This window comes from Leishmania donovani, chromosome 6 (assembly GCF_000227135.1).
Source record: "Leishmania donovani BPK282A1 complete genome, chromosome 6".
NCBI lineage: Eukaryota > Euglenozoa > Kinetoplastea > Trypanosomatida > Trypanosomatidae > Leishmania > Leishmania donovani.
Window position 1 is genome coordinate 157226 of NC_018233.1, and position 25337 is coordinate 182562.

General features: G+C 63.1%; 7 protein-coding genes across 7 annotated transcripts; all 7 read left to right on the forward strand.

Moving 5' to 3' along the window:
• Positions 1 to 1713: 1713 nt before the first annotated feature.
• On the forward strand, positions 1714 to 3087 carry LDBPK_060470 (hypothetical protein, unknown function; the record flags this gene model as incomplete). Its single annotated transcript, XM_003858305.1, has 1 exon — positions 1714 to 3087. One exon carries the CDS (start codon positions 1714 to 1716, stop codon positions 3085 to 3087), a length of 1374 nt encoding a protein of 457 aa, XP_003858353.1.
• A 2380-nt stretch (positions 3088 to 5467) lies between these two features.
• On the forward strand, positions 5468 to 9298 carry LDBPK_060480 (ATP-NAD kinase-like protein; the record flags this gene model as incomplete). The annotated part of the gene is made up of 1 exon (XM_003858306.1): positions 5468 to 9298. The coding sequence occupies one exon, from the start codon at positions 5468 to 5470 to the stop codon at positions 9296 to 9298; it is 3831 nt and encodes a 1276-aa protein (XP_003858354.1).
• A 1291-nt stretch (positions 9299 to 10589) lies between these two features.
• LDBPK_060490 (hypothetical protein, conserved) lies at positions 10590 to 14060 on the forward strand (the record flags this gene model as incomplete). The annotated part of the gene is made up of 1 exon (XM_003858307.1): positions 10590 to 14060. One exon carries the CDS (start codon positions 10590 to 10592, stop codon positions 14058 to 14060), a length of 3471 nt encoding a protein of 1156 aa, XP_003858355.1.
• A 1028-nt stretch (positions 14061 to 15088) lies between these two features.
• LDBPK_060500 (hypothetical protein, conserved) lies at positions 15089 to 16066 on the forward strand (the record flags this gene model as incomplete). Its single annotated transcript, XM_003858308.1, has 1 exon — positions 15089 to 16066. The coding sequence occupies one exon, from the start codon at positions 15089 to 15091 to the stop codon at positions 16064 to 16066; it is 978 nt and encodes a 325-aa protein (XP_003858356.1).
• A 1156-nt stretch (positions 16067 to 17222) lies between these two features.
• Positions 17223 to 18683, forward strand: LDBPK_060510 (hypothetical protein, conserved; the record flags this gene model as incomplete). Its single annotated transcript, XM_003858309.1, has 1 exon — positions 17223 to 18683. The coding sequence occupies one exon, from the start codon at positions 17223 to 17225 to the stop codon at positions 18681 to 18683; it is 1461 nt and encodes a 486-aa protein (XP_003858357.1).
• A 1162-nt stretch (positions 18684 to 19845) lies between these two features.
• LDBPK_060520 (hypothetical protein, conserved) lies at positions 19846 to 21483 on the forward strand (the record flags this gene model as incomplete). Its single annotated transcript, XM_003858310.1, has 1 exon — positions 19846 to 21483. One exon carries the CDS (start codon positions 19846 to 19848, stop codon positions 21481 to 21483), a length of 1638 nt encoding a protein of 545 aa, XP_003858358.1.
• Positions 21484 to 22223: 740 nt separating this feature from the next.
• Positions 22224 to 24209, forward strand: LDBPK_060530 (hypothetical protein, unknown function; the record flags this gene model as incomplete). Its single annotated transcript, XM_003858311.1, has 1 exon — positions 22224 to 24209. The coding sequence occupies one exon, from the start codon at positions 22224 to 22226 to the stop codon at positions 24207 to 24209; it is 1986 nt and encodes a 661-aa protein (XP_003858359.1).
• Between the last annotated feature and the right edge of the window lie 1128 nt (positions 24210 to 25337).

Below are 25337 nucleotides of genomic sequence, written 5' to 3' on the forward strand. Positions count from 1 at the left end.
GTCCTTCCCTCCTCCCCTCTCCTCCCCTTCCCCTTTCTCTGTGTGTGGGTGTGTGGGGGCCGCACGATGGCCGGCCGGGCCGCCTGCTTTTCTTCCTTAGTGTGGCGCCTTCTGTGTTCGACGGGCCTTGGACACGTCCGCCTTCGTGCGGCCCCTCCGCCCTCCCCCCCGTATCATCGCTGTTCTGCCTGTCTGTGTGTATACCAGAACATTGCCGCTAGTGTCTGTGCCTGTATCTCTCTCTGTGTTGGATGTACAGTAGTCGTTTATTCGGCTTGTCTTGTCTTCGAATCGTTCAAGTGGAAGAGCAAGGTGCGGAGGGGGGGGGCATGTGGGGTGGGTGTGGGGGCTGTCCATGCGTGCGCGTGCGCGTGTGTCTGCATCGCCTTGCGCCTACTCCGTCCTCCCCTCTCCGCTCATCTCTCTATCTTCTGCTTGCGTGGTCCTCTTCGCATCTCATGTATCAGCTCCGCTTGCCACCTCCACCCGCAACGACGTGTGTGCGCGACGTGTGCCGATGGAGGAGGATGGTCTCATGTACATCTTTCGTGTGCGCCGACTTGAGAGGGACCACCGGTCAGTGCCCCTCTCGTTCGCTCTATCTCTGGCTGACTGCCTCTCTCGCGTCGCCTTAGACTACCCACACCGACGTACGCATAGACACAACGTTTTTCTCTGCGTATGTGTGTGTGTGTGTGCCGGAGCCGCGCTCAACCTGTCAATCAAGAACAACAGCAGCGGCAAAGATATGCGCATAAGAGTGCGACAGCGGCAGGGGTCGACGAAGCTGGTTTTTGGTGGTGGTTCGCGCCGGTGGTGGGAGGGTGGATGGCTGTGGACTGTGGCGTAGTGGCGCCTCTGTCCGCCCTACCTTCGGCAACACGGCCTCCTCCTGCTCTTCGCCAACGGAGTCTTGAAGCTCCCAGGGCGTCGTCGTCTTTCTCTTGGTGTGTGCGCGAACGCATGCTGTGGTGAGGGTGTCCTGCGCGGGCGCGAGTGCGCAGCTGCGGATCGCCCCCGCGGACGTCCCTCTCATCTCTTCTCTTCCCCTGCTCTCCCACACACCTTAAAGCGTATTCCGCACGTGCATGGGAGGGTATGCGTGACTGTCGCAGACGCCCTGTCTTCCTTCACGACCCCCTCCCTCTCTGCCCCTCCTCTCATTCTTCTGCCAACTCGCAACGGTCACGGCCCCTTCCTTCTGCATAGAGCCCCTCTGCACGCGTCGTGTCGGGCTCTACGCTGACTGGACCTGCTGCAACGCACTTCTTTCTTGGCAACAAACAACAACAGAACGTACTCTAGTGTGTGTGTGTGTGTGTGTGTGTGTGTGCTCACACAGCGCCGCGCATCGCGCGTGAGAATGCGTGCTGGTGTGTGGCCGCTTCCCTGCCTCTGTTACCGTTCTTTGCTTGTGCGTCTGTGCGTCCTGCGGGCAGTGGAGGCAAACACTACAGCGGCAGACGCACATCGTGTCACTTCGGGGGGAGGGGGCCCTGGGTCTCACCCACTGCGCGAGAACGAAAAGCAGAGCACACACACGCACGACCTGCACGTATGTGCTCTGTCTTGGGCTGCCTTTCTTCGTTCGCATTCTCCCGTCCCTGCGCATCCGCAACGCCAATCAGTCGCACACACACACACTGAAGAGTACGCTGGCTGTCTATAAAAACGTATAGGGTGCGGCTCGCGATTAAGCGGCAGCTCTCCGCCATGCTCGCTCATCGCCGCTACTCTAGCGTATCATCCTCGTCGTCCGGCGTCTTCAGTGAGCCGAGTGATGGCGGTACCAGCAGCGGCAATGATAGCAACTCTTACTACTCCGAAGGATCCGGCTCCTACCGCTCCGTGTCCTCCGTGCTGACCTCCTCTCGGTCCGGGGCGACGACCACCGCAGCCACGGCAGCCAGCTCCACCTCAGCCGTCGACTCGTCGTCCACGAATACATTCTCAGATGTGCTGACAACATCGTCGGCGCGCTCGCACTCCTCAGCACCCCCCAGGCGCGCAGTGGCCCGCTCCGCTGCCTCCAGATCCGAGGTCGTTGGGCACAAAACTACCAAAGGTGCCAGTGGCGTCGTCGTCGCCAACCACAATAACAAGGGGGTAGGGGACACGCTGGCGCAGCGGACAGTCTTCACTTTCACGGAGACCACCACCGCCAGCAGTGCCACGGTGGACGACACCGACGCGCTCGTGAGTGCGCCGCAGTCGCCGATGCCGCAAGCGGCACTCGCACCCGTCTCCAACCGCACCGCGGACGTCGCCAGGGAGAAGCGTTACCACATCTCTGAGGAAGAGCTGGTGCGCCACCCATGGGCGCCGGTGGACTGCGACACGACCGTGGACGCGCGCAAGGGGGGCGGCGATCGCGGTGGGTTGGCACTCAGTGTGCTGGACACGATTCACACGGTCTCGATGGCGGTGCCGCCGCCGCCAGAGGAGGCGCAGCGACGCCGCGAAGAGGGCGGCCTGACTTATCCGAGCCGTCTGACGCTCCGCTTTGTGCGCAGCTCGTCACCACTGCGCCACTGCGCCAGCGCTGTGGCGCAGGACAAGGACGGCACGGGAAACGGCGGCGGGGGAGCGACGTTGGGAGCCGACGGCGCCACCGCCACACGTGCGCGCAAGACCTTCATCTGCTGCTGCTTCCATGGTTGCAGTGGGAAGGCGCCGTGCAAAATGAAAAGTTACACGGCGATGCGGCGGAAGCGTCACCATCCCCTGCGCAGCCATCACGTGCCGCTGGTGAACTTCTGCACGACGCGTGAGCATGGCATTCCGATGGAGGGCGTCCAAAACGTGTTGCCGAGCGTCGAGGAAGCTGCTGGCTACCAAAACCTCAAAGTCGACATGATGGGCACAGAGGAGCTCCCGAAGCAGCTGCAGAAGGCAATACAGCCATGGGGCCGACCTGCCAGCGGCTTGCGCCTTGAAAAGTCGTACGCCTTTGGCCACGGAGCTGGCGGAGGGCAGGACGGGGCCGGGCAGTCTGCCTTTATGCGTGACGGTGACCCGCAGGGCTTCTGGATCGCGCAGCTGCACAGGCACGCAAGCGTGCGCCTCGAGCCCATCGGGATCGAGTGAGGCGTTCATCAGCACATGAGGGGTGGCGAGAGCGCGCGAGAAGGTGAGGTGGGGAGAACTGGGCTGGAGAGTGTGTATTAGTGCTTACGGTTTGTGTGTGTTGGCGGGAGGGGTGCCGCACAGGCATGAACGGAGACGCTCACGGCACCATGCTCATCCTTGTCTCCTCTCTTGCGCAGCTTCTGCAGCCCACGCAGGCGTGTGTGTGTGTCTTCTCCTCGATCTAGAGTTCTTTTTTTTGTGTACATGAAGCGCACAGCTGTGCACGTCACGACGTTGCCTGTTCATGCGCTTGCATACGGGCGTGTTTGTGGATGTTTGCTAACTACCCCATTCACCTCACCCCACCCTCTCTCTCCGTGTGTTGTACACCTGCGTCTATACCACCGCACCTCTCTGTTACTGTTGTCTTGCTCTGCAATCTCTTTTTCTCTCTGTGTCTCTTTCTGTATTTCTGATGCCCCCCTCCCCCATCTTTCTTCTCCAATGCTTGACACTGTGACCACGCCTCAGCGCCTTTGTCGGTCTCTCTATTCCCTCTCCCCTACACACACTCGCTCTCCACGTGCCTCCAGCCCCTCCGCCGTCCGACACGCGCCGCTCTCTCCCCGATCTCACGTGTTGGAGTCGTTTTATTCGGCCAAAGCCACCGTTCCCGTCGCGCTCGTACGCCTGATCGTACACCGACTCTCTCCGTTCTGCGTCTTCTCGTGCTTGCGTGATGGAGCGAAGCTGGTATGCAGAGCTTTAGGCGAGAGGCTGGTGCGGTTGTGCTCGTGCTCCGGGTGAGGTACTGTTGGCGGAGCGAGCGAGCACGAGAAGACAAGAAAGAAGTGTGCATGTGTGCATTGTGTGTGTGTGTGTGTGTGTGTGTGTGCGTGAGTCGGTGAAGGATGGCGAGCGCATACACACGCACCGAGGGGGGTGGGGAGGGCCATCACTGCCTTGTACATCTGCATCTCTCTTCCGCTAGAGCAAAGTAATGCACAAGACGGAAGCTCCCCAGCTGAACACGCTTGCACGCCGCTGCGTGAAACAGAGTAGTGACAGCCTCCGCATGAGGATACGCTTGGCCTTCTTGTTCCTCTTCCGCGAGCCTCCACCCCTCTCGGCGTGTCGGCCGGCCCGTCTCCGGTGCGTTCGCACATCGGCAGTTGCCGCAGCTCTTCCACACATACGAAGACGGTGGAGGGTAGGAGCGGAGGCCACGCGAGGTGGGAGGAAGAGAGGTCAGAGAGATGGTGAGGGCACACTGCCAAACGCGCGCGCAGGTCTACCAGGAACCTGCACGACTCGCGTCATCGTCGTCTTCTCCTTGACACAACCACAACCGCGACACGTGCAGGCGGGGTGGTGATGGTGGCTGTTCAATGGATGAGACTCATTGCGCCCCTTGTGTTCGAATCTTTTTTTCTGCTGCACACGGACAGACAGCGACAGACTGGGGCACACATATCTATCTCTTCTTCCGCTCTCCGCTCCCCCTCTCGCCATTTCACACGCCCCCCAAACGCACACGCACACAGCTGCCTTGCACATTTCGTGTTTTCCTTCTTCCCTCGCCCTGTGTGTGCACGCCTCTTTCGCCTTGTCTCTCCATCTTCTTCGCTGGCACCACCACCATCTGCTGCAGCGTGTGCGTGCGTGTGTGTGCACATCTCTTCCTCTCTCCCTCGTGTGTGTGCGTGTGTGAGGGTCGAGAACCCCAACTCGGTTGTCTTGCCGTTCACACGCGTAGCGCGTGCGACACGCGTGTGTCGGCGTGACGCTTGGCAGCGCTCTCCTTGTCTTTCTTTTTGGCATCATTCGTTGCGCCTACCTACTCTCTCACTGACACACGCACACACACACGTATATGTATACGTATATACATACATGTCTTGCGCAGCAATCGGTGCAGTTCTCCCCCCTCCTCCTCTTCTTCCTCTTCCTCTCTCTGCCGTTGTGCGTGCGTGTGTAGGTATTTCTTAGCCAATTCCTCTCCTCCTCTCCTCACCTTCCTGTAGGCTGCTGCTACTTCACATCGTCGCAGCCATAGCAATCATCGCCGCTGTGTGCCATTGTTAGTACTACTGCTGCTGTTTTAGGGCGTCACTGTGTGCCTGCTCGTGTATATGGGAGAGGGGCAAGGCTCAAGAGGCAGATCTGTCACCGCCTTTCAGGATAGCGAAGGGTGTGCCACACCACCACCAACCTGCCGTTTCTCTCCTCGCCTCTCGCCGTCTCTCTCTGCGTGTGTGTGTGTGGGTGTGTGTGTTTGCCCTTTTCCTTGTGTGTTGGTTACGCGGCATTTCGCACGGAGCACCACTGGCACGCTACCGTCACCGCCGTTCCCCCTCCCCTCCCGCATCGAAAGCCGCCGGCTGAGCGAGACGCGCAAATGCGCCGAATGCAGGTGGCGCTGTGCACCAGCGGTGACCCGTATCACGTGCCGTCGCTTGCACGTGTCGCACTCTTCCCGCTGCATCTGGACCCGCCAACGAAGCAACATCGCGAGCTGTTCCGGCTGCTGCTCGGCGCGCCAGATCTCGCCGCCGGGCCGTCGATGCCCTCCTCTACGGCATCAAAGCTCGCGTCACCGTTGCCGAGCATCTCCACCGCTGCCACGTCGGCGGCGGCGGCCGCGTCGTCGTCCTCTTGCCTCCCTCGGCGGTCGCCCTCTGTTTCTCCCGGGCTCTTATCCGCCACCGCGGTTCCTTCTCATGCGAAGGCGATCCAGTCCGGCGTCACTGCGCGGGGGCTGAACGTATTCGACCGCTCCACTGAGGGGACCATGAGTACGTCATTGCCACCGTCACCGGTGGCACAGACCAAGTCTAGCGGCGAATGGCAGCAGGGCGTTCATTTCGCGAGTGCGACAGCACCAACGCCGTCGACCGACACCGCGTCGTCCTCCGGCATCTCCAGCGTCAACGACTCTGACCCCATCTCCTGCGGCACCTCGTCGCCGTACTGGTACATGGAGGCGTTCGCAACGAGCCTGCGCGAGGACAGTCAGCTGGCGCCCTTTGACTATATCATCCTTATCCCCAACACCCGATACCCTGTCAGCCTGCGTCAATCGACGCACCTCGCGGCGCTGGCGGTACTTGCGGCGCGCGGCTTGGCTCGCGTGCACGTCGACTTCACCGCGCTGGAGCACCCAGACGAGTCGATGCCCATCGTATACGAGCTCATCTGCCGCTACCCCAACAGCGTGCTGGTCCACTGGCTGCATGACGCTTACGAGGTGCTCAACTGGAGCCACTTCGCCGACTTCAAGTCGACGGTGCCGATGCTGCTGCTGCAGACGCAGAGCTACCCACCGAAGGCGCTGGAGCGACAGCGGCCGATGGGCAGCGTGTCGCGGCTCACGTCACGACAGTATCACTCGCCGATTGGCCAGTACGTGCGCAGCCCGGAGGAGGCGGACTACTATCGGCGCGCAGAGCGCTTTATGAAAGCGGCATCCAAGTACCGCCGACGCAACGCGACGCCCATGACGACGGCGACAGCAGACGGCGGCGATCCGGAGAGGCGCTACGAGAGTGCCTCGCTGGTGGATCGGGAGTCGGACTACTTCGACGACGTCCCCAACGTGCCGTCGCCGCGGCGTAAGCTCGACGAAGACGTGCCGGAAAGCGGCACCGAGGCGACCAAGAGGTCTCTACAGCCGGAGTACGCGAAGGTGCTGGCCCGCTCGCCGCTGCTGCGCGGCGTCGACACCACGACGCGGACGGCCTCCACGGCCTCCACCTCGGTCTCCATCTCCGCCGCTGGAGGTCGCGCGACAGGCCTGAAAACGGGACTCCCGTGGCGGGAGTCCTCGTCGGTGCACGGGGAACCGGGGCTGAGCTACGTGAACTGCGCCAAAGGTCGCTGGTGGAACACGCCTGGCGGCCGCGGCGATGACGAGGTCGAGGTGAGCCGCTCGTACTGGAGCTCCACTAGCAGCAGCTGGCTCGGCGGCGGCACTGCATCATCTGCGGCTCTGCCCGAGTGGATGGAGGAGGAAGGGGTGACGACGGCGGACCAAGCGCGGGGAAGGCACCAGCGCCGCCGCGTCAGAGACGCCTCTACCGTCGCTGCCGAAGCCCACGAAGCAGGTGACGTCTTCGAGACGGGCGACTGCTCCGGTGAGAGTGATCAGAGGTCGCAGAAAATGGACACGGTGGTGTCTGACGACGGCTTTGCGCTCATGGAGGACACTCCGGCGGACGAGGGAGCCGGCGCCGGGGTCTCTCGAGCAGGCTCAAAAACGAACACTGAGAGGAGGCAGCTCTCTCTGGCCAAGTCGGTGGCTGGTGCGGCGTCTATAACCACGAGAGCAGGCACGGCGCCCGCCGTGCCCACCTCGCCGGAGGGTCGCGAGGCCGCAGACGAAGAAACCCGCAAGCGCTTTCTGACCCGCGAGATCGAGGAGGTACGTGCGGAGCTGAAGCGCATGCTAAGGCCGGGCAGCGCCGCCGCCGCCACCGCTGTTTCCATGACTACCTCGGGTGGCGTCACCACGGGCGCTGCCGCTGCTGCTGCAGGCGGGAACTCCTCTGACGGGGTAGGAGCGGCGAGGTCGAGCTCAGCATCGGGCGGCCGGGTATCGAAGACGCGCGCTAACATCACGGCTCGTCTCGCCGCTCACTGCGCTGCCAGCCCTTTCGGCGCTGAGGATGCTCGCCACGAAGAGCACTACCCGGCGCGACGTCGCAACCGCACCGTGCGCCAGCTGATCGACGAGCTCTACCCGCCGCGCGCGTATGCCTCCGTGAGCGCTGCGACTAGCGCGAGCGCCGCGTCCGCGGCCACAGAAGCCGGCGTGGTGGGCGCCACATTCGCCACGGACTCATCGCACTTCTTTTCGTCGTCGCATCCGATGCTGAAGCCCAGGGCAGAGCCGCAGTCCTCTGCGGCTGCGATGCCGTTCAACCAACACGACGGCAGCAGCCACAACTACGAGAGCGGCGACCGAAATAGCAGCAGCGGCAGCGCGTTCATGGACCTCAGCGCGTGGTCGGACGCACCAATGGTGGAGGTTCACCCCATCACGCGGAGCACCGGCGCGGATGTGCGGCAGGCGCTTTGGGAGCAGGAGATCCACCCCTCTTTCATCTTAACGGATTGCGTGCAGCGGTACGTTGAGGGGCATGGCCTCTACCGCGACCCCCGTAAGGCAACAGCCGCCTCTCTCTACGGCAGCGTCGGCGTCAGCAGCGACTACGGCAACGGCGCCCGCAGCGGCAGCGGTGGCGGTGGCGGCGCCTCCGGACTGGGCGGCAGCGCCGGGGCGGTGGGACAGATGGGTGGCTCCGATGCCGGGTTCCGCGACTCGGCGGCGGCCGGCGTCTGCGGTGCTAGCAGTGGCGTCGGCGGCGGCATGGGCAACAGCGCCGGCGGCAGTATTGGCATCCGCCGCGTCGTTGCCCCACGCGACACGGCCACGCTCTCCTTTCCTGGGCTCATCCCTCGTCTGGAACTCCACTACGATCGCAACAACCTCCTTGCACGAGAGCAGTACGAGAAGCTGCGCATTTTCCAGTGTCAGGACGGCGAGGAGCCGGACCTGATTGTGCCTATCGGCGGCGATGGGTACATGATGCACTGCATCCGCAAGAACTGGCGACGCTTCATCCCCTTCTACGGCGTCAACGCCGGCCACGTCGGCTACTTGCTGAACGACCGCTCTACCTTGGAGGAGCTCTTCTCCTCGCCGCTGAAGCTGCACTTCACGACAATGCTATACTGCCAGGCGGAGAAGGAGAGCGACACGGGCGAGCGGATGTTGCTGTCGGAGCTGGCGTTCAACGATGCCTGGGTGGAGCGGTCGAGCGGGCAGACGGCGCTGATCCGCATTCTCGTCAACGGGCAGGAGCGCATTCGACGGCTGCGTGGTGATGGCGTGCTTGTCTCCACGGCCGCCGGCAGCACAGCCTACAGCCAGGCTCTGGGCGCGTCCCCTGTGCCGGTGGGCGCACCGCTCATCCAAATCGTCGGAAGCAACGTTGTATCGCCCGCGCAGTGGCGACCGGCGCATCTCGATCAGGAAGACCAGGTGGAGTTCGAGGTCATCGACAGCACAAAGCGGCCATGCCGCTGCTACGTCGACTCCGTTGATGTTGGTAACGTAACGCGCTTGCTCATCCGGTCCAGCCGAGTCGCCGGCGTGACCCTCGCCTTCTCGAAGAGCTGCGATTTGCAGCACAAGTTGTACCAGATGCAGTTCCCCAAGACGCTGTGAAGGTGGCAAGGTAGTCGGGGTCTGAGGGGGTGAGGGTGGGGGAGAGAGATGGGTCTTGGCTGATTCTGCCCATGCATGTCTGTCTCTGCTTCTGCCATGTGTATGTGTGCGTGCGCGTTGACAAGAAGTCCGCCACTACCACAGCAGCGGCAGCAGCAGGCGCAGCTTACCATCTGCGTGCACCCCGTGCCCACATCAGTCGACACACGCGCCACGGCGCTTTTCCTCGCCGGCCTCGTCGTCCTCCTCAAACAATCGTATCCCTTCTTCTTTCCGTTGCTTGGGCCATCGTGTGAGGGGGATGCTCACGGTACATCTCTGTCGCTGCCGTCTCCCTCTCTTTGTCGTTCGCGTTATGCATTTTCAAACCACGATGTGGCGGATGCTGCAACCCTCTCTCACTCCCTGGCGCATCCATGCAGTGAAGGAAGGTGGCCAATCAGGTGATGGTGCAAGAGGTGAGGAGGTTGTGCGCATACAAGCATACACACAGCGGCGTGTGCGTGCGTACTCACTCCGTCTCTCCTCCACCGCCTTCTCTCGTTCTGTGCGTGCACCGCCACCTCTCTGTCGAACGTGCAACTGCGCACAGGAAAGCAAGGCCCACTGCTTGCTGCTCCCGCCACGCGCACCGACAGCATCTCCACTTATTCTCCTCCTCACCTTCCCTCCCCCTCCTTTCGTTGCGCACCGCTGCTCTGTCTGTCGCTCTTGCGCGAGCGGGTGTGTGCCTGTGTTCCTGAAGTGCGGTCGTAGCCAATCGACGGCCACTGCTCACACGCAAGCGCATCCATACAAAAAGAGAGAGAGACTTGGCCACAGATTTGGTCGGTTTGATACTTCGAGTATTTCTCTACTTGTTAACATAGATAGAAGGTGGGCGGCGAGGACATCGACAACAACTCCGCCCCGCCCCACCCCCACCTCACTCCCGCCCCTCTTCGGCTCTGCTCGGTGCTTCCCTTTTTCATTGGTGTTAACACGATTTTCGTTTTGCGTGTGCTTGTGCGCGCGCGCGCCTGCGCTTGCGCAGACTCTCGGATCGTGCGCTGAGCTTCTCGGGTGCCATCACATCAAAGCAAGTGCGTCGCACATCAAGGCCTCTCGCGGGAGGACGGACGTGCGGTTTCTCGTTTCCTCTGTGCGTGTCGGTCTCCTTGGAGCTGCTGCGCTCGCATCACGTGAGGGCATCGGCACGGCGTATGTGCCTTTCCTGCGTCTTGCTCCTCCGCCGACCCTTTGCCAGCGAGAGAGTAGGGGTGCACCCCTCTCTTCCTCCCCAAGCACGGATATGCACACGCCAGAGCCGCGTCCCCGCCACAGCCGCGGCGGGAACGCGAGTACCACGCCCCAGGTCGATTCGAGCAACGCCACGCCGACGCCGCGGGCTGGTTTTCTGCGCCGCGGCGGTGACGACGGTGGCGGCGACACGCTACACGGCGCCATCGCAGCCGGGCCGTCTGTCCTGTTTGACGAGGAGACAGGCACGGCCGTGGCCGTCGATGGCTCTCCTCAGCCCACTCAGCTGACGCAGCAGCAGCAGCTGTATCCTGGTCAGGCCCGACTGCCGCGCCAGCGTCCGCGCTTTCACACCGTGCAGGACCTTGATGTCGCCCTGAATCAGGCCATTGAGGGCAAGATCACCAGCCGCAACGCGTGGGCCAGCAAGGAGGCGAGTGACCTCCTGGAGGGCATTACGCACACCATCGAGACGACGCTGGACAACGCATCGACGGACGACTACGCTGGCTTCGCTAAGGCGGCGACGGTTGTGGAGGGCTGCTCGAAGGTGTGGACGAGCCGCGTGGACAGCACGTATCAGCGGAGCAACCAGATGGTCCAGCGCCTGCTACGCAAAGATGACACGTCAGGCAAACCGCCGACCGGCGGCAGAGACGACGGGGAAGGCGGAGACGGCGAGGAGGGGGAGGAGCAACAGCGCGCGAAGAGCCGCTCGCGTAGCGTGGCGACCGCGTCTGCCGCTGCCGCTGCCACACGTACTCTGGCAATGGAGGCTGCGGAGATCAACCTAGACAGCAAGAGCCGCACGGCGCTCACGCAGACCCACGTCAACGCGCAGTTCCGCGCGATCACCTCGAAGTTCGATCAAGGCAACGCGCAGGGTCTTCTCATGAACAATGCGCCGATGGGCCGGGCCGGCAACATCATCTTAGACGTTGACTACTCCGTCATGCCTGCTTCGGATGCCGTCGACGGTTGCAGCCGGCAGGGTAGCCGTCGCATCTCGGGCCCCAGCGCTCCATCGCCGTCGGGGGGCAGTGGTGCAGAAGGCCAGGAAACTCAGGCGGAGACGGTCACGCCTTCGCGCGTGTCGCAGCACGCCTCCGTTGAGCTCGACGCAGCCGTGTACGAGACCGTCGCTGATTTACCCCCGTACTATGGCGTGACGACAGTTGTGCCGCTTACTGGCCAGCTGAGGAGCATCCGCGGCTCCGAGTCCTTTCCGCAGGCGCGTGACAGCGCCGGCGGAGTCAGTTCTGCCGGCGACGCGCGTGGCAGTCAAGCAAGCGCTATCGACCCGCTGCTGCTCCTCCCGCACGTCTCGCCGCCGAGGCAGGACTTGAGTGACCTCGCCCGCGTGTCGCTCAAGTCCGACCCACGTGAGGGCTACAACGGCAGCGGCGCCAGCGGTGAGGCGAACAGAGAGAGTAGAAGTTGCATCACGTCTCACAGTGACAGGACGGCGGCCACCGCTGGTGGCGGTGATGCAGCAATGAGTGCCTACGACAGCCAACAGGAGCAGGAGGCTGAGGGCGGGTTTGCAACCCGCGGCAACGGCAACGACGACGGTGTCGATGGCGATAACGCCGACTTCGATGACTGGGACGGCGTCGGCGACGACGACGACGACAGCAGGTGCTACAACAAGGCAGACATCAGTGCCCGCACCGACAGTGAAGGTGCCGACCGTGGCGCCGAGGCCCGCCGTCTTGTGTCAGGCGCTGCGGAGATGGAGCTGATGGACAATCTCTTCCACGGCCACACCCAGCTGGCTCTTGAGGCAGAGGACCCGACGTCTTGGTGCCCGCTGAGTGAGGTCTCTGCGAACCCGCTGGCAGGCGTGCAAGGGCTCTCGGCGCTTTCTCGGCTGCACCGCGAGCACCGCTTCGCACAGTCGCAGAAAGGCGCTGACGGCGACGACGCCGCCCGAAACAGGAACGGGGGTGAGCGTGGAAGCAGCCTCAGCAGCCCAGTTGGAGCTCAGCTGCAGCCGACCACAAAGCGCGGGCGCAAGGAACGCACCGTGGTGTTTCAGTTGCCACAGTCACCGAGCTGTGGCCGGGGGGCTGGCGCCAGCGGCGTCGCTTCTGCGACAGCCGCGTTTGCGACGGAGTCGAGGCTGCTTCTCGACGACAGTGCGCTGCGTCAGGCTACCACCGCCGCGCGTAATATCACCCCGCTCGGCAAGCAGCTCCTCTTCGCGAGGAATGCCGCGCAGGAGGTGCTGGCCTACACGCAGAGCGCTGTGCAGCGCAGCAAGGCGGAGCAGGCGGGGCTGCTGCTGCCTGAAGCGCCGATCCGAGGGAAGACGATCCCGTCGTACATGCCGTTCCCAGTGCACACGCAGGACTTCTTCCAGCCCTTCAGCACCTCGCTGACTCACTGGAACCTTCTGCGCAAGTCCGCGACGGGTCACCTCGTCGACAGCACCGCCGGCGCGCGCAACAACGAAGGGCCATCGTCGTCATCCGTGATGGCTGGGGGCAGCAGCAGCTGCTGCATCACTGGTGACTGCAGCAGCCGCCTTGGCCTGGCAACACGCACCGGCGAATACTTCAGTGCCGAAGCTCTGGACGAGGACAGCTACGGCGGTGTCGGTGCCCGGTACGGTGACGACAACATGCCAGTCGAGTTCTTCCCTGGCGGGGCGGAGGTAGAGGCTCAGGATGGTGGTGAGGCCGGCGGTGACTATGCTGATTACGCCGAGCTCTACGGCCCCGACGACAACCACAGCGACGAGGAGGAGGAGAGCCGCTACGTGCAGGGCGGCTTCCACAGCTCTGCAGATGCGCGCCTCATCGCGGAGATGGAGCTGGCTGCGGCTGCTGCGACATCCGTGACGGTCTCTGGCGGCTCCTCGACGCGCAGCAGCGGCACTACCACTGATGCCCTTCTTGCCGACCCTCTGGAGCTGCTGAAGGTGCTGAGCCCACCCGAGGCAACCCTACCGAACCAGGTGGACGTGGTGAAGCTCCGGCAGCTCATGTGGGAGGCGCTGCGGGGGCGTCTGGCTGCGAACCAGCAGGAGAAGGCCGTGGACCTCGCGACGCTGCGCTGCGGAGCCGCAGCGGCGGTATCGCAGATAGCGGAGGAAGACGAGGATGGCGTCGCCTCCTTGCGGGAAAACCGCAAGGTGGCGATGGTGAAGGCGCACGCACAGGCGGCGCTCAACGCGCTTCGACAGCGTGTACGCTCGACAGACGCCGGCGAAGATGCGCAGTCTGCGAATTGCAACGAGGACACCGTAGCAGACCAGTTCCTTGACGCAGATTCGGCCGCCACTGGCGCCGCTGCTGCTGCTGCTGCGACGCCGGCGGGGGTGCCACCCACGCGGTTCAGCGACGTTGTCCGCTCCGTCCTGCCACATATCTCTGTCGTGTCGTCCACCAACACGCTTTCGCCTGCCTTTTTCTTCTTTTCCATTCTCTTCCTCGCGAATGAGCACAACGTGGTGCTGCAGAGCGTTGAGGACTTGAATGACTTGGTGGCCTGCGGCATCGCCGGCCGCGTCGGTGAGTGATAGCGTGCCTGTGTGCCTCCTGCCATCCTCCTCTCATCACGCAGCCTCTCTCTCTGTGTACGTGGGTGCGTGCGTATGCCACAGGGCACTGTGGGGGCTTCGTGGATTGGATCACGGGTGAAGAGAGACAGGGTGGGGCGAGGCGAGGCGGAGGAGGAGGAGGGCTCAGGCGCTGTAGACCTGTGCATGCACATGCACGCAACAGACGCGTGCCCTACAAGCCTTCAAGCACACACCACTTTGTGTGTGCGGTGTTTTCGCTTGCTTCTTCTCAGAGCTCATAGAACATGGACAATACGAGTCTCTGAACGAACAGCCGTGCAAGAAGAGATGCGGGAGGAGGAGGAGGAGGAGGAGGAGGAGGGGGGGTTGCCGCGAAGTGCCGGTGGCATGCAGACCTGCCAACCTACACGCACGCACTCATACACACACACACACACACACACACACACGCGCGCGCGCGCACGGTGCAGTGAGACACTTCTTCCCTCTCGCGTCTGTGTTGCTGCGTTCCGTTGTGGAGCGAAGGCAGCGCAAAGCGAGACGGGCCCCGCGCGAAGTAGCGGGATGGGTTGGGTCGCCCACTGCGTATGCGGGTGCGTGCGTGCGTGCGTGCGTGTGCTGCTGTGATTGCAATGCCAGACGTGGGGGAGGGGGGCGGCGTGTCGCCTCTTATCTTGTGCCTGCCTTCCCACGCTGCTGCTGTGCTGCTGCTGGAAGGCTTCCGCTCCACACACGCGTCTCTCTCCACCTCATTTCTTTTTTCTGCTTTGACTCCTCGATGGCCGCCACCACGCCAGTATAGCGTTCGTTTCGCCACTTGATTGGCCCGAGACACACAACCACACAGGCCCAGTCAACCTGCGAATCGGCGAGACACGTGGAGGCCAGAGGAGGGATACGACACTTGAGGGCAACAGTAACAGGACCCGCCTCTCTCTCTCCCCCTCTCTCAGCGTGTGCGTAGGCGGCCGCGTACGCACGCGCACACGGACATACGTATAGCTCGTCACGCCGTATGTGAAGTCATGCCGCACATCCCACGCAACCATTATCTCGTCGTCCACGACGCCATTCGCAAGCTTCTCGGCCCCGATGCGCAGCTGGCAGCGTTCGTGAAGGCACAGCATGCTTTCCAGTGCGACATGCTTGTGAACGACGCTCGCACGGATCCAGAGGAGCTCATGCGCGCAGGGGCGCGACACAGCGGTGGAGGCATCGGTGACGATGCAGCCGCCAAGGCTGGCGTCGGCGAGTTCGCGCGTAGGCTGCAGGGGGTGCTAGGCATTTGCGACGTGGTGCCCCACACCCGCCGTGTCGACGTCATCTTCCGTGATCGCAGCTTGATCCAGCTCGCCCTCGGCGCGGCGAAGAGGGACCTTCCCTATGCACTGGAGACCGGCGCGGACGTCAACCAAGAGCCGGACTGGCGCCTACGCAATCGACTTCGTATATCCCTCGGGTACGACGAAGAGCTCTTCCTAGCGCAATGCACCCGCAGCATGAACGTGGCGGCGCGCATCTTGGAGAAGTGTGCCTTCGACTCTGCTCGTTACTCGGCCTTGATGAGTACTAACGCGGCGATGGCGGCGATGTACGAGGCAAGCGGCCAGCGGTGGCAGGCGGTGCTGCCTCCGGTGACCTACTGGCAGGCGCACTGCTACTCGCTGATGAAGGCGTACCCATGTCGTCACTATCAGCAGATCGTCGCAACTGTCGAGCACAACTACGCTGCGTACTATGGCGAGTTCCCAATGACGAACCCGTACTGCGACGGCGAGGACCTCAACACGATTCAGGTGGTGAAGTGGTTGTGCGAGGCATTCAACGCGGGGGCGGCGGTGTCGCAGGTCACATCGGCTGCATCATCACCGGCTACTTCCAACGAGTGGCAGACCGTGGACTGTTCCATGCCTGCAGCGATGGAGGACGGCGATGCAGAGAAGGGTGCTGCGGTCATGGACAACATGACTGATGGCAGGTCGAGCCAGGAGGGGCGACACTGATGCACTCGATGGGGGATGCGTCGGATGGCACGGGGCAACGGCAGCGTCCTACTTGTCGGTGTGTACGTGTGCGCCTCTTTCTATCTCTGTGCGGGACACACAGTGCAGTACAGAGGGCAGGAGGCGGCGGAGCTTCTTCACACACACACACACACACAACCTCGAGCCACTATCCCTTCGTTGTATGCTTGGCAGATGAGCAGCCTCTTGTGCCTCCACCTCTCCCGCCCTGATGGCCCGTTGCACTGGAAGGGTCAGGAGGGGACGCGGAGGCGAGACGGAGACCACCTCACAAGCGAACAGGAACACCAAAAAGAGTAATGGGGCACGTTGGAGAGCACCAGCCGCAGCACAGCGGCAACATCGCACCGCACAACGGCGGTGGCGGCCACAACGCGAGCAAGAGAGAGGGAGGGGAAGAGGAGGCGAAGAGCCAAACAGTGCGCAGGTGACAGGGCGGCTCACCGCACATGAGTTCCTTCTCCGACCCCCTCTCCCTCCCTCCCTCTCCTCTCGACGCCGTTCACCGTTGCTCGTTGCATGCATGTGTATGCTGTCCTGCTCGCCTCTCTTCTCTCCGCGCATACGGTTTTCAATGGCCACCCTCTCACTTCCATGGTGTTCTCCTTTTCGTTCTTAGGCGGCGTGCGGTGTCTCTCCGTCGTCGACGCCCCCCTGTAGTGAATCTTCACGTAAGCCTGCTGCACCATCGCTCCACTGGCGAGCGACAAACACGCACCGACATCCTCACGCGCGAACACACGCACATACACACATAAGCAGTAAGTATATTGTCTAGCAGGGGGGCGACATGGCAGCCGACAAGGACACACCCGACTCACCACGGCGTTCGTGGGCAACGGCGGCAGAGGGCACCAATGGAATTGCGACGGAGCAGCAGCCACAGCCCTATTCATCCAGTTCTTCCGCCGCCGCCGCCGCCACGTCCATGTCTGTTGCAGAGACGACTGCGACCGACGCGACGACAGCGGCGGCCTCGCGCAAGGCACCGGCTCCGCACGACAAGGCGGTCGTGGTGGATGAAGGTAGCACTGCGAGCGCTGCTGCCGCATCTTCCTCCTCTTCCACTGCGTCGTCGTCGGCGAGCGTCGATGAGCAGCGCCGCCGCCGCCTGGCCCTGTACGGCAGCCGCGCTATGGCTGCAGGTGGCAGGAAAGGCTCTGCCCTGGCGGCGGACCCGCATCACCCGTCCACCCCGCATGGAAGCGCGCACGGCCGCCACGCCCTCACCGCCTTCGGCGCTCGCCGCGGCGGCGAGCTCGCCTTCTACATCCAGCAAGGCGGCGATCTCACCTCTCAAGGTCGGTATCTAGTCATCGGCGACGGCTTGATGGCGCCGTTCATGGCGCTCTGCCTGCGCGTGCATGGGCTCGAATGCGATCTCGCCCACCATCCGTCGCAGAACGACCTCGACCGCGGCACAATTGTGCTGACGCCGTCCGTCACGCAGCTTATGGGCGACGTGCTCAACGTCTCCGTGCCGTCTGGCAGCGTCGTTGGGCGGGTGCTCACGTTCGACCACGTCGGCAACGACATGTGCGACATCGACCTCAACGAGTTTCGCGAGAAGGGCGAGAGCCCGACGTTCTTCTGCTGTGACCGGCTGAAGGTGGAATCAGCGTTGATGTCGCTGTGCCGAATCGGCGCGCACAGCTGCATGGTGCTGCCGAAGCCTCAGATTGACAAGGGCGGCCTCGAGCCCCTCGAGAGCGGTGGGGTGCGGGTGCGCTTTACGAGCGGTCTGCAGCAGGATTACCTCGGCGTCATCTGCACGGCACGCAACCAGGAGCTGGTACCGGAGCTGACGATCACAAACGAAGAGCTGCAAGCGCGCGCGGAGAACGCGGAGAAGTACCGCGATACTTTCAGCAAGTCCGTGCGGTGGATGGAGCTGTGTGTGCCGCCGCTGCCGGAGCTTGGCAAGTTCGAGAAGCGCTTCACGCCCGGTTCGCAGGAGATTGTCGAGATTCTAACGCCGCGCGACGCCAAGATGACGGTGCGGCCGACGATGATGGCCACAAAGCTGTTCTACAACGTCACACTCACCATCCCTGACGGCACGGCGGACCCGCGGCTGAAGAGCACCAGCACGAAGCTGTTCTGGGACGATGTTGTCATGCACTGGACGTCGGGTGTGCCAGGGTACATATCGCACACGATGTTTCGGCCGATGTTCACACACCTGCAGCAGAACTTCACGAAGTCCAGCGCGCTTGTTTACCGCACGCCGCTCTTCTTGATGCCGCACTGGTCGGAGGGTGGCGGCCGCGTGATCAAGGTCGCCCATGCCGCGCACGGCTCGTGTTTCGACGCGGTGGACGTGTCCGACGCGCAGAGCTTCACCGACTGCTTCACCCTGGCGCGCACGATTGCCGGCGGTGAGGACGTGGCGGCGTTTCTGAAGGAGCGGCGGCTGCAGGTAATGGAGGAGATGGACCACCACTCCCGCCTTACTTATTACGGTCTCAAGGAGCGGGGGCAGATGGCGTACATGATGTCCCGTTTCAACATGAAGATCATGCGCAAGTACAAGAAGAGCTGGCGGTTCATCCTGCAGAACTACGTTACGCTGATGCCCAAGAGCATCCCGCGATGAACGCACGTGTGCGGTATGGCGCATCAGGTGCACCGTCGCCGTCGGCTCCTGCGTCCAACCCTTCTGCGCGACTCCTGTATGTGTGTGTGTGCGCTTGCACCGGGGTCTGCTGCTGCGCGGAGGCAGCGCCGTAACCTTCGCCGCCCACCACCGCCCCGCAGGCTTGGCATTTTGTTTGCGCGTCGCACCCGCCACTGCCCTCTCTCACATACACTGTGTGGGTGGGTGTGACGGAGAGCCGGGGAGGAGGGGAGGAGTGATGGCTATGTGCTCGAGTAGAGAAGATGTCAAGTACCAAAACGCACGCACGCAGAGAGAGAGGGAGCGAGAGGAGGGGGGGCGACAGGAAGGAGGCGACGACGCTTATTAACGGCAAAGACCTCTCACACTCTTCCAAGAACGAAGGGCGTAAGCCGTGAAGCGAAGGGGCCGCGATCGAGCCATCCATCGTGAACCACATCGCGCGATGACGTCAGGGATGGGAAATGGTGCGTGATGAAGCGCATATGGAGGTCGACGCCACTGCTCTCGCGTGCATGTTTGATTGCAAGTGGATGTATGGGTGGGTGTCTCTTTTTGCCGCTGGTCGTCAGAGACTCACCGAACTCGCCGCGTATGCGGCGTGTCTCTTGCCCTCCAAAATTGTGTTCTCTCCTGCCCGTGTCGACCCCAGGCACCGCCCTCTTTCCTCTTCCCTGGTCTCTACGCCAGCGTGGCGAGGACGGCCGTCAGGCTCGCGGTGCGTCGACCTTTCAAGAGGTAGTGAAGAGGTGGGGGTGAGGCGGTGGACCAAGATGCCTTGAGGATGCGGCGGCTCTGTCCTCCCTCCCCCCACACACAATACACATGTCCGTCTCCTCGCCATCCCTCACCACCCTCTCTTTCTCTCGCTCTCTCTCTACGTATGTGTGCCAACGCGCATCTCCATCTTGCATCGGCCACGGTGCTGCGGCTTGTTGTATGACTTTCGCTGCACGCGCACATCTGCGGTTGACGGATGGCGCTTCGCACCACTGCCCCACTGCGGGCCTTCGCTCCCACTTTCTCTTCGGCGAGAAGAGGAGCGGAGACTCGTGTGTGTGTTCGTCGACGCATCGTTCCGTCACACTCCCATCACCATTTTACAGCCACGTCACAACCTCCTCGCCGCGGGACGTGCAGCATGGCTGCTCAGACCTCCGCATTCGTGCTGCGGTGCACGCGGCCCCTGCTGGCGTACAATAAGTCTAGCGGCTACCGCTGGAGCCCCATCCCAAAGCCACCTCCCCCTCACTACGATCGCCTCTACGGTGTCCACTCGGTGCTGAACACGCTGCGTGTGGCGGCGCAGCGGCAGCAGCAACAGCAGAAGACCGATCCGCTCCAAGAAACGGCAGACACACCAGGCTCGGCCTCTGCAGCTACAGCTGCAGCTTCCACTGCTCTCCATGACGCTCATCAGTCGTCAACGGCCGCAATGCCTGTGTCGCTGCTTCACCCGCATCGCGCGCATCTCGCGTGCCTGTACGTTCGCGATTTCAGCCTCGAGGAGGGTGGAGAGGGCGTAGAGGAGCTGGGCGGCTCCAACGCCGACGATGCCGTCGCCTATGATGCGGTGAACAGCACCGATCCTGGGTCCCGACCGGACAAGCACAGCCACTGCCCAGGGCGAGGGCGGCACATTCGCAGGAAGAAGGTGATTCCTTCTCGCTACACGGCGGTGCGCTGCATCACTGCCCTGGCCAAATCGTTGAATGTCCCTGTGCGGTTCGTGCCACGCGCGGAGCTGGTGCAGCTCTGCGGGGAGCGACGGAACCAGAACATCGTTCTGGAGGCGTCGTCGTATAAGCCGCAGCGGATACGACACCTCGGCGAGATATGGGGAGCGGAGGGCGCGGCGGCAAAGACCACAGCTGCCGCCTCCGCTGGCCTCGTCACGGTGCTCTTCCTCGAGCGCATCGTCGACCCCGCCAACATCGGGGGCATCCTTCGCACCGCGTTTTTCTTCGGGGTCGATCATGTGATTCTGAGCCGCCAGTGCGCGAGCTGCACGGCAGCCGTCTCGCGCACAAGCACGGGCTTTCTGGAGCACCTGCGCGTGTATCAGGCCTCCACATCCTCCGCCGCCTTCCTGCGGGCCTCGCGGCAGGTCTGGGCATCGGCGGTGCCGTCGTTGTCGTCGTCCATCACCGGTGCCAGCGGGCTGGAAGTGATTGCGAGTATGGTGGTGTCGCGCACGAGGGCGCAGCGACGTGACCGGAACGAGAGCGCTCCGGCGTTGCAGTTTCCCGCTTCCGACGAGTCGGCGCCGTCCGAGGTGAGCGTCGAGAGCGGCAGCGACCACGTGCGCTTGTTTGCCCAGCAGCCGAATTCGTGTCTCCCTGCTGTGCGCGTGCTGCTGCTCGGTAACGAGGACGCCGGCTTGCCGCCAGATCTCCTGCAGTGGTGCACACATGTGGCGCACATCCGCTCTCCACGGCAGGCGCGTCTGCGCCACACGCGCACCAACATGCAAGGAGCGTCGCACGAGGAAGAACCAGAGACGTGCGCTGTCGACGCCGCGGTGGGCGGGACGGACGTGCAGCTCTCCTCCAACCCCCTTGACAGCACCGCCGTCGCATCCGCGGCTTCAGCGGAGGCGTTCGATAAGCACCAGCACAACCTGCGCCGCCTGGCACGTCTCCGCGACAAAGAGGTGTCGCTGAACGTCAACACCGCCGCGGCAGCGCTGCTGGCCGCCTTGGGCGGGGTGGAGGGGCGGCTGGGAAACGGCGGCGGTCAGCTGGGGTTGGTCGATGTGCAGCCGCTGTGTTCGCCCTGAACCCCATCCCTCACCCCCGCCTCTTTGGCTCGCCTATCCCTCCTCACCGGCCTTCACAGTAACGCCCCGTGTAACTCCGCTCTAAGAGGTACGCATGAGCACAAGCCTAAATGCGAAAAGTTAATAGCATCCGCAGAGGTGGATGAGGCCCCCCTCCTCCCCCACAGACCCACACGAACAGACACATACGACCATGGACTCGATGAGTAGCGGTGCTCATGAGGGAGGGGGAACAGGGGGCCTCTTGCGCCTCCTTCACCGTTGGAGAGGACTGGACCTTGCCCGCGGTGCGTCCAGCTTTTCTCTTGTGAAGCGCTGCTCCCTCGTGCTCCCTGGCCAGCGCGCAAGTACGTTCTTGATGGTTACCACGACCAAGACACATGATGCGCGTCGCCCACCCCATATCAAGAGGCGTCTCTCTCTCGGTGCGTGCTTTTCAGTGCTCCGCTGCTCAACTCCGTCTCTCTCGCTCTCTGTCTTTCGTGCCGTCTCTCGCGGCTTGTAGGAGTGGGTGTGTCTCGGTTCACTGTACGCGCTTCATTACGCAGTATTCACACACACGGACGTACGTACGTGGGCGCGTGTGTGTGTGTGTGGGTCTGCGAGCTGTGCCGATCGGGGGAGGACTGCCTCCGCCTTCCACCACCGCCAACCACCTTTGCTCCTCAGCTCGTCTGGCGCACGGCTGTCTCCATGTTTCTTCTCCCGCCACGCGCATCACCGCCACCGTCTTCTCAGTCATGCAGACAATGAACTCACTTCTCGTCTCGAGAGCCGTGGCGCGCCTATGCGCCGTCCTCGGCGATGAGCTTTTCCCGGTCGTGATTTGGCTTTCCATGTTTGGCGCCACGCGTCTCGCACCCTCCCTGGTGCTGCACTTATCAATGTCTCTCCCGCAGGTGATGGACGTGCCGCGGCTGCTGCTGTGGCGACGAAGGCGCGGCGTCTACGACGGTGCCCCGAACAGCAGTTATTTGGGCTCAAGCATCAGCGCCGCTGCCGACGCCGCCGCCGCACATCTTGCGGAGCTGATCAAGAACACACCTCCGGGCTCCAGCAGCGACGGTATTCTCCTCGGTGGCGGCAGCAGCAGCAGCAGCAGTGGAGCTTACGACGCAGCGCTCCGCGCGTCGTGGCAGCGTATTTACCATCAGTCGCTCGAGGTGCTTGTCTCCCTCGTCACGTACCCGACACGTTTGTGGACGTATTTTCTTTTCCAGCGCAGCCAGCGCGCGTCGCTCAGGGATGCAGCTGCCGCAGCGCGCGGTGGCGGGAACGGCCGAGCAGCGGTGGCGGAGCTTCTCGTGCGCCTTGTGACTAGCTTCACCTCCACGTGGATTCACGCGAGCGGCAGCATGCTCTTTGACACCATCGTCACTTACCTCAGTACTCGCATCGGCAGCTGGGGCAGCGGCAGCGTCGGTGGTGGCAACGCCATCGGAGGCAGTGGCAGACGCCACAGCGGCTGGCGTGACCTGCTCGTCGCGTCGTGCGTGTCAACCGGGCTCAACTTTGCACTGCAGACGTACTGGGTAGAGGCACTGACGAGCATGGGCGAGCTGCGGGCGCTGCCGCTGGCGACCACAGCTCGAGAGGCGCTGTCGCTGTCCTTCAGCGAGCGGATGCAGCTTGCGCTCTCAGCCCTCTCTCGGCTAGGCGGCAAGGAATTCCTGTACCGCTTGTGCCGCGTGGCGCTGCAGCCGCAGCCGGACCAGCGGACTAGCCCCGCCGAGGGGGAGCAGGTATACGCGTCACCGCTGTCGCCCTCAAACACAGCAGCGCTGCAGCCACGCACTCGCGCAGCCGATTCTTCGTTGCTGTCCTCCCCAGCTTCTGCTACGCCGCGAGCGCAGTCCCAGCCGGCGCGTGCATATCTGTGTGGCGGCAACGCCTTCGTCTTCGCCCTCAGCGGCTTTCGCTTTTCCTACTACGGCGACCCGCAGCAGTTCACGACGGCTGCGTCCAACTGCATTACGGACGCCTTGGACCTCGTGCTGCGGCAGGCGCGCCAGCGGGCCGCGGCGCAGAACGGCCGTGTGACAGAGGCGCTGCTGGAGGGGCAGGTGTGGCGACCACCCGTGTCGTCGTCGTCCTCATACAGCCACGACGTCGTTCTCGCTCCCGCCGCCTCCCTGCAGCTCCTCCCTGTGTATATAGCGAACTTTGCCGTTGGCGCCGGTGTCGGCCTTGTGTGGCGAAGGCGCCACCTCCTCGCCGCAGCCCGCCGTGTGCCGCTGCTGAGAAGAGTTGTGAAGCTGCTATTCCCGCTGCCGCCGCCGCCACTACGGCTGCCTGAGGCGTTGCAGGAGCTAAGCCCGGAGTGCCATGTGCTGCTGGTGCACCCGGATGGCCGGGTCGAGGTTTCCGGGAACGCGCCGCTGCCGGAGTCTATTTCGAAGGCTGATGCGCCGGCAGCGACGACGACGATGATGCCAGACACGCCCTCTGCGGATGCCTCTCCCTCGCCACGAATAACACGCATTGTGGTCGCGCAGGACTTGTTCTGCCCTATCAAGCGCACACTGATGTGTGACCCGGTGCAGACCGCTGACGGTTTCACGTACGACCGTGACAGCATCGAGGAGTGGCTGCTGGCGCATGACACGGCGCCGCTCACGAACTTGCATCTCGATAACACGACGCTGCGTGTGAACTGGAGAGCGCGGCAGCTAATCAGCGGACTTGTCCTGCAGTACACCGCTGCAGCAGGAATCACAAGCATCTGAGGAGGCCAGTGAGCGCCAAAGGGCGGACTTGATGGACGGGGGAGAGGGAGGAGGGTGAGGGTTTCGGAGGACGCAGGAGAGAGAATTTCGGCGAATGTGCGTTTATGTGTGCGCCCCCTCCTCCTCCCTGCGTACGGGTCTGCGCCGGCTGCTCCATATTATGTGCTTTATCACCGGTCACCGTCTTGACGAATCGCCGATCGCGGCGACGACGACGACGACGACACACGCACACAGGTGTTTTTTTCTGTTGACACGCTTGCTTGATTCTCTGTCTCCGTCTCTGTCTCTATGTGTGCGTATACGGCACCCTCTTTCTCCTCCGCTTGCTCTGTGTCTGCCTCTCTACTATCAACCAATCTGCCCCTCCCCCTTCCACATGTCTGCGTATTTCTCTCACGTCCGCACCACCCCCACCTCTCCTCTCCATGCACTCACCCTCGTTCCGTCTCCTCGATCGGCGAGGGGCCTTATCCCCGCCTTCATCATGCGTGCACAGACACGTACAACACACCGACGGCAGAGCTCCGCATATGAGCTTACGCATGCGTGAGAGAGAGCAGGCGCGTGTCTGTGCGGGGGTCGGCCTGCCTTTGATGGCGTCTGGTCGCCGCTGCTGAGGAGACTGTTTCTGCTCCTCCTCCATCTTCGTGCACAGCCGTGCCGTCGCGGGTGCGTCAACACGTGGCTGGTCGCCCTTTACTTTAATGCTTCGCCTTCTCGCCCTCGATGACGTGGGAGGTTACACCAACCCCCCTCCCCCCTCCCACCACACACACACATGCCTCTCAGTGCGTGCTGTCTCAGGCTCCAGTACAGCCCCACTCTCTCTGCCTGGGGAGAAGCCAAAGCAGCCCCCCTCCCCTCCCCTCCTATGCCTGCCGAATGCCGAACTCGCCTCTGGTGTGTGACAGGGTCAGGTGTCTGTGACGTAGGCGGAGGTCCGCGCGATGCATCGCTGCTGATGTCGGCGGTGAGGGCCTGGATGGCGTTGCGTCGGGGCGACCTGCGACCGTGCACACGCCTGCACACCGTCTATGTGATGGGCGAAGTGCCAGCGTGGCTCGAACGCACCCCGCACGGCCCTCACACTGACCACTGGTGGGGGGCAGCCTGAGCGCCACGCCG